This window comes from Ailuropoda melanoleuca, chromosome 8 (genome assembly GCF_002007445.2).
Source record: "Ailuropoda melanoleuca isolate Jingjing chromosome 8, ASM200744v2, whole genome shotgun sequence".
NCBI lineage: Eukaryota > Metazoa > Chordata > Mammalia > Carnivora > Ursidae > Ailuropoda > Ailuropoda melanoleuca.
In genome coordinates, this window is record NC_048225.1 from 77,491,549 (window position 1) to 77,503,633 (window position 12,085).

The following is a 12,085-nucleotide window of genomic DNA, read 5'->3' on the forward strand; positions in this document are numbered from 1 at the left end:
GACATTTAAAGTCAGTAGAGGAAAGTGGAATTATTTAATAAATATCATTAGGAAAATGGTGATTTGGGGGAAAAAATAAAGATGGAATTCCCAATGGATGAATAATTTAAATCTAAAAAAAGAAATTCTAAAAGTTCTAGAAGATACCATTAGTTGGCTGGTAGTAAAAATGACCTTTCCAACCAGGATACAACTGAGAAGCCATAAAGAAAGATTGATAAATTTGATTGTCTAAAAATTAAGAATTTTTGTTCTTTATAACAACAATAACAACAATAGCACCATAAACTAAATCAAAAAAATCAATGCCAAACTCATACATGGAGCATACATGACAGAAAAAAACAGTAATTCCCTTAAAAATCATACAAATACAGTGAAAAAAACATGAAAAACACAATAGAAAAATGGGTAACGGGTATGAATAAGTAATGCGTAAAAAGATATTCAAATATAAATAAACATATGAAAGTTTAGTCACCCTTACACATAATTAAAGAAACATACATCAGAACAAGATACCTGTGGTGCCTGGGTGGCTCAGTCGGTGAAGCATCTCCCTTTGGCTCAGGTCATGATCCCAGGGTCCTGGGATCCAGCCCTGTGTTGGGCTCCTTGCTCAGCCGGAAGCCTGCTTCTCCCTCTCCCTCTGCCTGCTGTTTCCCCTGCTTGTGCTCTCTTTCTGTCAAATAAATAAATAAAGTCTTTAAAAAAAAAAAAAAGAGCAAGATACTATTGTTAACCTATCAGGTTAAAAAACAACTTTTAATTTTATCTGAAAAAAATTCAAATTTACAAGAAATTATAAGAAAAAAAACCTTCCATATATCCCTTACCAAGATTACCGTTTGTTAACATTTTGCCACATTTGCTTTACCGTTCTCTCTTTATTATATGAAATATTTTTCTCTGAACAATTTGAGAGTATTCCATACATCATATTCCTGTACTCTTGAACATTTCAGTATGTATTTCCTAAGACCAAGGACATTTTTTTTACATAGAATTCTTTTATGACAGTTCATTTATCAAATTCAGGAAATTTAACATTGATTAAAAACATTATTTAATCCATAGTCCCCATTCCAGTTTCACCAACGGTCCCAGTATTGTTCTTTATAACAATTTTTTTCCAGTCCAGATTCTAGAGCAGATGATTGCATTGCATTTAGTTGTCATGTTTTTTGAGTTCTAGATAATCTGTAGTAGTTCTCTCCACATTTAAGAGCATAGGCCACTTGTCTGATGTTTCCTCATGGGTAGATTCAAGTCACACATTTTGACAGGAGTACTTTGTAAGTGATGTTTTGTCCTTCTCAGTGCATCGCAGAAGTATATGGTATCTATTTGTCCCATTACTGATTATGTTAACTTTGATCACTTGGTTAAGTGGAGTCCCCAGAGTTTCCTATTAAGTTATTATTTTGTAATTAGTAAGAACTTTTACAGAGAGGTGCTTTGAATCCATGTAAATATCCTATTCCTTATCAAGCTTTTACTCACTTTCACTCACATCCATTGATAATTTCTGCCTGAATAGTTATTACTATGATGGTTGTAAAATGGTGATTAAAAAAAAAATTCCCTCTCTTCTATCAACATTCTTCTATAAGGAAGAATTTTCCTTGTTCTGAGTGGTTGATTAGCATTATGAACTCATAGACTTTTATTCTAGTTGATGGATTATAGTGCTTAGTTACCATTTATTATTTTGGTGCTTTATAGTCTGATTTATCCTTCCTGTGCTTACTTTGGCAAATTAAGGAGACATATGCATGGTTTTTTATTTCCATTTCTGTCCTACACAAAAGGTAACATTGTGTATATTCTCTGTTGCACTTTACCTTCTACTTAATTTATTCCGAAATTCATTCCATATCAGTTCACAGAGATCTTCCTTGTTCTCTCTCCACAGCTGCATTCTTCTCCTTCTGTATACCACAGTTTGTTCATCAGTTTCCTATATGTGAGCATTTAAATAGTGTTCAATGTTTTCCCATTACAAATAATGCTGCAATTAATAGCCTGTGTTTGGATATTTCAGTGTTGTTGGAGGTTTATTTTCAGGATAAATTCCTAGAAATGGGGCTGCAGGGCTAAAGGTTAACTGCATATGTAATTTTGTTAAATATTACCAAATTCCCCTCTGTGGGGATGGAACCATTCTGACCATAATATATGAGTGTGTTGATCTCTTCATAGCCTCACTAACAGATTATATTGTCAACCTTTTGAATTTTTGCTAGTCTAATAGATGAGAAGTGGAATCTTGGTGTGGTTTTAATTTACATTTCTCTTTACATAAATGAAGTTGAATATCTTTCATATGTTTAGGGGACCTTTTTTATATAATTTTTATTATTGTTTATTATTATCTTCTGCCCATTTTTCTATTCAGTTTTTTAAATATTTTTTCTCCTCAATGTTTTAAAGTTGAGACTCTCTATATTAACAGTGATAGCCTTCTATCTGTGATGCATGTTACTCATTTTCCCAGTTTGCATTTGCCTTTCAACTCTGCTTATGGTATTTTTGGTTATGCAAAAGGGTTTTTTTTACATTGTCAAATGTATAAATCTTTTACTTTATCGCATCTGGGTTTTGTGGCCGAGTTTGAAGTCTTCCCCTTTCCTCAGGTTACAAAGGAATTCACCCGTATTTTTTCTAGTATATATATGGTCTCTCTGAGTTTATCTTGTGTAGGGTGTGAAATACTACTATCTTTATGTAAATATCTGTCTAGTCCCAATACCCTTTATTTAAAAGTCTCTTTTTGCCCCCAATGATTTGCGATTACAGCTTTATTATATACTGAATTTCTGTGTGTGCTGGCTTCTAGATCTTCTAGTGTAGGCCATACAGCACTACCGCACTGTTTTCTCCAATGTTTTAATAATTGAGGCTTTGTAGTAAATTTTAATACATAGTAGGGTTATTAATACCCCTCCTATATAACTCTCTTTTTCAGTGTTTTCCTAACTTTTTGCATGTTTATTTTTCCAAATGAACTTAAAATCACGTTATCTAGCTCTAAGAAAAAACCTTGGTGTATTTATTGGGATCATATTAATTTGTAAATTAAGAACAGTTGCTTTTATGATGTTGAGTTCTGTTAAAAAATGAGAAATGTCTTTCTTTTTCTTCAGTTCTATTTTTTTATCTCTCAGGAATGTTTTATAGTTTTCTTCATTTAAGTTTTGTACATTTCTTCTGAAGCTTAGTGTATTTTTTTTGTTGCTTTTGTAGTTTTTTCCCCCTTCATTACAGCTTCTAACCAATTGCCATTAATGTATATGAAAGCTACCTTACTGAACTTTTTTATTCTTAGAGTTATTTTTGCCATTGATTCTTTAGAGTTTTTTGAACATCCTATCATGTCATCTGCATATCAGTAGTTTTATTTCTTCTCCAGTTGTTAATCCCTTTAATTGTGTTTTTTCTCTAGTTGCTTGGGTTAATATTTCTAGTAAAATGTTAAATAGTAATGGAAATATTGGACATACTTTGTTTCTAGCATTAGTAGGAATGACTTTGGTGTTTTCCCATTAACTGATATGCTGTTTTTAGTATTGAAGTATGACTATTTTATCATATTAAGGAAGTATCCATGTAAAACAATTCCTGTTTTCTTGGATGCTTAGGAATTTTGTCAAGGATTTTCTCAGTATTTATGGAAGTACTCATATGAATTTTCTCCTTAAACCCATTATTATTATGAATTACATAAATGAGGTCCTAAAATTAAAGCATCTTTGCATTCTACGTACACACATTTTGGTCATGGTGTACCGTTAATGTGATGTTGGAATCTATTCACTAATATTTTACATAGTGTTTTTATATTGCTATTCAGAAGTGATGGTAGTCTTTAATTTTCTTGTGCTGTCTTTATCAGGTTAGATATACATGTTATACTTCATGAACATGACTTAGAAGTTTTCCTGCATGTTCTGTGCTTTGAAACAATTTATACAACATTGAGACTATGTCCTTTCTGAAAGTTTGGTAGAATTTCTCTGTGAAACTGTCTAGGCTTGGTGCTTTTTTGTGAAGTAGTTTATTGATAATTTTCTCTATTCTACGAAATTTCCCTAGGATCAGTTTTGGTAGACTATATTTCCCTAGAAAATTACCAATTTTATCTACGTTTTCAAGTTTATTTGTATAGAGGTGTAAAGTAATTTCTTTTAACTTCTAAATTTCTGCATCAATGGTTATTTGCCCCTTGATTTTTTTTTTTTTTTTGAGCGTGTGCATATGAGGCGGGGGGCAAAGGAGGGGTGCATGGGCCAGGCAGAGGAAGAAGGAGAGAAAGAATCTTAAGCAGGCTGTATGACCAGTGCGGAGCCCAACTCGGGTCTTGATCTCACCACCCTGAGATCATGACCTGAGCCAAAACCAGATGCTCAACCAACTGAGCCACCAAGGCATCCCTTACCCCTTAATATTTTGCATTTTGTATATGTGTGCTTTCAGTGTTTCTTTCCTTGAAAAAGGTAGCTAGTGGTATGTCTATTTTGTTTATGTTTTTCCAAAGAATCAGTATTTAGACTTATTAATTAGATCTACAGTTTTTTGCTGTTTCATTACATTCTGGTTTTACATTCATTACTTTCTTCTTTGTGTTCTCTTTTGACTTGCTGTGTTATTTTTCTGCCTGTTTGATTTGAGAATTTGATTTGTTTTCATTCTTTTACATTAACTACTATAAGTGTTTAAAGCCATAGTTTTCCTTTGATCATTGTTTTAAATGTATTTAATAGAGTCTTTATTGCTAAATTGTTGTTTTACAGTAATTCTGTTTGTATTTCACTTTACCAAGAACTATTAATAGCAAAATTTTAAATTTTTAGGTGGAAGGAGTTTTTGTATTTTTTTAATTTTGTTTTTAATTTCTAGTTTTAGTGCACTGCAGTCAGTGTTTGTAATATTTCTACTTCATGAAATTTACTGATTTTTTTAGTCATGTAATATATGATCAATTTTTCTGACTATTCCATATGTGCATGGAAAGGAGGTATATTTTCTTGTCCCTATTCTCATAGTATAGTATTTGATATATATGCATAAAGTCTATCTTATTGATTATATTACTTAGCTCTTTTATATTATTTTGTCCACAAAGCTGTGTGTTAAAGTCTCTTGTTTTTAGTGTGTTTCTATTTCTCCTTGCATCATCTGTGGTTTGTAGGTGGTCACTATGTTGCTTAATGCATATATAATCACAATTCTGTATCTTAATTACAGATTGTGACTTTTAGCTTTATAAAGTATCCTCCTTTGTCAGATTTAATTCATTTGTCGTCTTAATTCTACTTTGATACCTGGCTTTCAATTCTTGTTTTCTTTTGTTTCCACCTGCCTGATTCATCTTTGTGCATTTGCCCTTCACTTGTAGCCTTTCTGCATCATGATGTTTTAGGTATTTTTCTTGAATTTGCATAGAATTAAGTTTTACTTTGTGAGCCAGTTTGAAAATCTTTTCTTTAAATAGGCAGTTAAAGCCCCTTTGTATCTGTTGCCATGACTGATATGTTTGCACTCGACTCCATCATACTATATTTTTATAAAAGGTATTTAATATAATTATATTTACTGCATTTCTTTTTCTATATGATAACTTCCTTGCTCTATATTTTTATTTTATTTATTTTGGTATATAGGAACATTTGTGATTTTATTCTAGTGATTACTACTGTAAACTAGAAAAAGTAAGTAGAAGGAAGAGAAGAATAAAGGCTAGAGCAAAAATCCAATGGTTCTTTGAAAAAAAACTGATGAACCTCTAGTTACACTTGATCAGAAAGAAAGGAGGGAAGACACAAATTACCAGTATCAGAAATAAGAGGACATCACTACAATCCCTCAGATTAAAAAGCATAAGGGAAATAAATAAATAGCATAAGGGAGTATTAACAACTTTTTGCAAGTAAATTCAATAACTGATAGGAAGTGGACATATTCTTTGAAAAACACAGATTACAGAAACTGACTCCGGAAGAAACAGAAAACCAGAACAACCCTATATTTATGAAAGAAATTGAAATAGTAATTTAAAACCTTCCCATAAAGAAAATGCCCATCCCAGATGGTGAATTCTGTCAAACATTTAAGGAATACATAATACTAATTTTATATAAAGTCTTTCAGAAAAAGGAGGAGGAGGCTGCCAAATAAAGACAAATTCACCCTGATATCAAAACCATAAACACTAAAAGAAAACTACAGATGGGGAGCCTGGGTGGCACGGCGGTTAAGCGCCTGCCTTCGGCTCAGGGCGTGATCCTGGTGTTATGGGATTGAGCCCCATATCAGGCTCCTCCGCTATGAGCCTGCTTCTTCCTCTCCCACTCCCCCTGCTTGTGTTCCCTCTCTCGCTGGCTGTCTCTATCTCTGTCTCTGTTGCATAAATAAATAAAATCTTAAAAAAAAAAAAGAAAGAAAGAAAACTACAGATAGATCTCTCTTATTAACTTAGATAGGAAAAATTTTAACAAAATATTAGTAAATTGATTACATTTAAATATAAAAAATGGAATACACCATAACTAAATGGAGCCCACTAAAGTTAAGAGTTAATTTCTCATTTAAAATAATCTAACTTCTTCATACACTTTTTTTAAAAACAGATTTGACTTTTAATTTCATCCCACTGTTTTCAAATGTCAAAATCCACTCTCTAAAACTAAAGATTTCCCAGCACTAAGAATTTCCAAAATCATTTTGCCAGAGTCATTGAACCCCATATTAAGGATTCCCCACTTTTGGGATGATGGTAATATTTTATATCTTTTTTTTAAAGATTTATTTTATTTTATTTATTTATTCGACAGAGATAGAGACAGCCAGCGAGAGAGGGAACACAAGCAGGGGGAGTGGGAGAGGAAGAAGCAGGCTCATAGTGGAAGAGCCTGATGTGGGGCTCGATCCTATAACGCCGGGATCACGCCCTGAGCCGAAGGCAGACGTTTAACCACTGTGCCACCCAGGCGCCCTGGTAATATTTTATATCTTGATTGTGATCATGGTTACATGAGTACACTGATCAAAACTGATTGATGTGTACATTTAAAATAAATAAATAAGGTTGATTTTTAAAAATTTCCTGCTTTAACCATAGCTTGTGTTTTAGATCTAAGGTAGTAGCAATAGCTGAAGAATATCCTTAACAGTAGAGAAAGTTTTAGAATCCCTTCCAGTTCTAATCCTGCCTCTCAAGTAGCCTGATATATACCATAATGGAATCTCCTTGTTCACGGATTAAGAGGCACTGGTTTGTTCACTCGTTCTGTGCAGGTACAAAAAAATGTCACTATTTGGGGCTTAACACATGTGACTCATTTAAGTTATTCTCTAACTTAAATCTATATTTAATTTCCTTCTATTTCATTAGACCTAGCTTAATTCATACAGTGTTATTTTTGTCCATAAACATGAATTTAAAAATTCTTTCAACATTAAGTTCACCATTCACTTCTGTTAGAATAACTCTAGATGACTTTGCTTATTGACTCTTGTTCTTTTGAGCTTTATTCATTCTTCAAATTGCATCTACATTCATCTGAAGAAACTAAAAGTAAGCTCATTACCATAATAGTGTGGGACTTAAAATTCAGATCTCCTGTAAACTTTTACTTAAAACAGATACTTTAAAGAACTATTTTCTTGGAGCACCTTGGTGGCTCAGTTGGTTAAGTAGTGGCCTTCAGCTCTGGTCATGATTTTAGGGTCCTTGCTTAGCGGGAAGTCTGCTTCTCCCTCTGCCCCTCCCTGCTGCTCATCCGTGCACACTCTCTGTCTCTTTCTCTGTCTCTCTCTCAAATAAATAAATAAAATCTTTAAAAAAAAAAAAAAGGAATTATTCTTAACCTGGTTGTTTGGTCAAGGATAGATTTCAGTGCAAGATTTGCTCTATTGGTGAGCATTAATATCTTTTTCTTCTTGGTGGAAAAAGGAGAAGTGACAATTTAACTAGACTTTGTTTATCAAAAGTATTATTTTTACTCTTTGCTTTTGGTGCCAAACAAATATTTGCTCACATGGATTTTCATCTTTTCTTGCCATTTAATATTTCCAGTAAGTGACTAGTGAATATAATAGTGGTTTATTCATAAACTTTAAATTTGGTGATCATTGGTTTATAATCACTAAGTTGGGAAAAAGAATTTGTACTTTAACAAGATCCAAAAGAATGTTAAGGCACTTCACAGAGTTATATGATACCACCTGTGTGTTTAAGTTAAGAGATCAGAGTGAAAAAACTAAGAGGAAAGTAAGATACAAAGTTGGCTACAGTCTTGCACGCTGTGAAGGCCAGCACACCTGATTTGAATTTTGCTCTTGGTTTATAGCCCCAATATGGGGTTGCCATATAAAATACAGAGTGCCCAGCTAAATATAAATTTAAGTTGAACAGCAAGTAATTTTTTAGTGTAAGTATGCCCTTTGTTTGATTTACTAAATCTGACAAGCCTGCCACAGAAAGTACCATGCAATCATGCTAATTGCTAAGCTATCTAGGTAAGCAACCTCAGCTAAAATTTGGAGGTAACCTATTTAATTTCCTGACCTCCAGAAGGTTTCTCACTCAGGTGATTTGAAAATTTGTGCCATAGGGGCACCTGGGTGACTCAGTCGTTAAGCGTCTGGGAGCCTGCTTCTTCCTCTCCCACTCCCCCTGCTTGTGTTCCCTCTTTCGCTGGCTGTCTCTATGTCTGTCAAATAAATAAATAAAATCTTTAAAAAAAAAATTTGTGCCATAAAAATTGTAGAGCTCATTAGTATTTTCTACTGTTCAGTACAGCTGACTTTATGGCCCTCATGGTTTGGGTATTTACATTTTTTTCTAATATACTTGAGGAAAAAACATTCTTAATCAAATATTCAAATTGCTATGACTTATCTCGAATCCTGCTAAATATTCTGACTTTTTGATCATAAAAAAGCCCTCTCAAGAGAGTACATCATCTGCGTTAGAGGTCACACAGTAGGAATTAGAGCTCTTCCTGCACTAATAGATAATAGACATCACATGTAGCACAGTCTTCTGAACAAGAGAACAAACCATTTGGAGTGTAGCAGTCCTGCTTTCCTCTTCCACATTGCACCTTGCCCCTTTTAACTCTACATACCGATGACAAGATTTACAAGATCTTGGGATTTGTGGCTGGACTAGGTAGTACCCTTGTTGCCATTTCATCTCCATGGTTTGTTCTGAGTGGTTTGATTCTCAGAGGTTTTCATGGGTCTAACACTCTCCTCAGTACATTCATTCTTGCCTGTAGAATTGCTGATACCCTCATTCTTTTTTTAAATTGGCCCCATAGTGTTTCTGCCCAAAAGTTGCTCTTTCAGCAACTGCTCTTCCTCTGAAAGCTTCCTCTGATTTTTTGTATGCCTGATGTTTCTGGAGTTATAATTCGGTATAGTTAGTTTAGTTTATTTTGAATGTAAACTTATATTTTGATACTTCATTTTAGAAAAACAGCTTTCCTTTTTCTTAAATCGCTTGAATCACAAATTATTCTTTTTCCTAAATTTTAATTATGTCTTTGGTACTGTCCTTTGTTCCCCCACCCCTTTTTTTTAATAAACTTTATTTTTTTTTAAAGATTTTATATATTTTAGAGAGAGAAAATGCACGGAGGGGAGGGGCAGAGGGAGAGAGAGAGAGAGAGAAACTTAGGCAGACTCTGCGCTGAGCAAGAACCCAGCACAGGTCTCTGTCTCACAACCCTGAGATCATGACCTGAGCCAAAACCAAGAGTCAAAAGCTCAACCAACTGTACCATGCAGGTACCCCTAAACTTTATTTTTTAAAGCAGTTTTAAGTTCAGAGCAAAATGGAGCAGAAAGTTTGGAGTTCCCACGTACCCCATTTACACACACACTGTTATCCCTGTTATCAATGTCCTACACCAGAGAGGTACGTTTGCTACTATTGAAGAACCTGCATTGACATGTTATCATCACCCAAAGTCCATAATTTAAGGTAGAGTTCACTGTTGGTGTTATACATTCTATGGGTTTTGACAAATGTGTACATCATTGTAGTAATATAAAGGATAGTTTCATTGTCCTTAAAGTCCTCCATGCTCTGCCTGTCTTTGTTCCCTTTTAAAAATTTTTCTTCTCTGGTACTATTTTGAACTTCAGCTCCATTATGAAATAGAGCTTTCCCCATAACCCTGAAGAACAGTATTGAAACAGTACATTAAATTTGGTCACAGGGTTTTTTCTTTATTCTTACCTAACTTTGAATAGGTGATGGAAAGTGAAGAGTTCATGTTGCTTCCAGCCAATCAGCTCATTGATATAATATCTAGTGATGAACTAAATGTTCGCAGTGAAGAACAGGTGTTCAATGCAGTGATGGCCTGGGTCAAATACAGTATTCAAGAAAGACGTCCTCAGTTACCCCAGGTATGGTGGAAATGTTTCTCCAAGTAAATATCTTTTTTGTACTGGATGAAGTAGTATATATTTGACTTGAAAAAAGAAACAGTTGTCACTGTCCCTTATATTAGACTGTAAGAGAGATTATCTGTCTCCCAATAAATCAAGGAGATAGTGTTTAGAAGCATTGTGTTTATCATTATGAACTTTTACTCCTTGTCTTCCTCTTTATTTTGCATCAACTCTAGGTTAGGGTTATAGCACAAGTCAGAATCTAAATGGTACTAAATGAACAAAAGAAAGCAAGGATGGCAGTTATCTTGCTTCCCTTCCCAGTGTGGCTTGGAAATCCTATCACATTTTGAAGAGTACAGGGATGAGCCATAAGTGGTCACTAAATGAAATGTTTAATGTTCTTGTTATTATGACTATAATTTTCAGCAATTTAATAGGATATTATTCTAGATTGTTACAGTCCAGTTATATAAGCTACTTATAGAAGAGCTTATAACATATTGCTGAAAGCTCAAAGTAGAATTCTAAAGTGATATTAGTATGTTTTCAATTTTCTGATTATTCAGATTACTGAAATGGTGGAATAAATTTGGGCTTAGTATTTATGCCTTCCTTTCCTCTTTATTATTTATTAATTAAATCAAATTAATTCAATGAGATCCCAAAGCAATTGGAAACTCAATATGGGAGCATAGGTTATGTATTCTCTTAAATATCTTGCAAGTGGGAGCTTGTGCCTTTAACAATATTTATTACCTCTTAGGTGCTGCAACATGTTCGTCTGCCTTTGCTTAGTCCCAAGTTCCTGGTGGGCACCGTAGGCTCTGATCCCCTCATCAAAAGTGATGAAGAATGCAGGTATGAGTGGCCCAGGGTGGGAAAAATCAACAACTAAACATTCCTATTTTCTCCTAATTTCCTTATTTGTCTTGTTTCCTAAAAATTTGTATTTCTAGTGCTGACACCAGGGCAATATTGAACGGATTTTTCTTCTGGGTTAGGGTCAAGAGGAGGAGATGGAAGAAAAGAGGACTGAGCTTCCAGTATTACATTCCATTAGTTTTTATGTGTGGTGCTAATTGGTGTAGAAATGGCAATAAAGAGATAGATTTCTTGGGGCACCTGGGTGGCTCAGTTGGTTAAGCATCTGCCTTCAGTTCAGGTCATGATCCCAGGGTCCTAGGATCGAGCCCCACGTCGGGCTCCCTGCTCAGTGGAGAGCCTGCTTCTCCCTCTTTCCCCTGCTCGTGCTCTATCCCTTGCTATCTCTCTCTTGAATAAATAAAATATTTAAAAAAGAAAGAGGTAGATTTCTAAGATTTTAATGCAAGCTTGAATTTGAAGAGGCAATTCTCTGCTAATATATGTTTTTCTTGAGCTAAATAATGTTGACTCTGTCAAAAAGTGTCAGGAGCACTTTTTCATTCTATCATATATGCCTGCCTAGGGAATAGGACCAGCCTTGCTTTCTGAGGACGTGAACAGAGTCAAAGGACTACTCCTTAAGCAGCTGTGGAAAGGTTTCCACTAGAATTTGGTGGAGCAGTTTCATAGTGTTTTTTGATTGAGACTCTAAACACTTTTGTAATACAAACAAGATACCTATTTTATTGGGCTATCTCTATAATATAGACACAATTTAAAAATTACTTTTCCCAGTTTGATAGATTTTTAA

The 12,085-nt window shown here is 34.2% G+C and overlaps 1 protein-coding gene across 1 annotated transcript in view; it reads left to right on the forward strand.

The window, feature by feature from the left end:
* KLHL20 (kelch like family member 20) overlaps positions 1 to 12,085 on the forward strand; it is a 59,902-nt gene that overhangs the window by 21,101 nt on the left and 26,716 nt on the right. The window contains exons 4-5 of the mRNA XM_002916949.4: positions 10,264 to 10,422; positions 11,174 to 11,268. Of these exons, the coding sequence (XP_002916995.1) occupies positions 10,264 to 10,422; positions 11,174 to 11,268 (254 nt within the window). The remainder of the gene's footprint in view (positions 1 to 10,263; positions 10,423 to 11,173; positions 11,269 to 12,085) is intronic.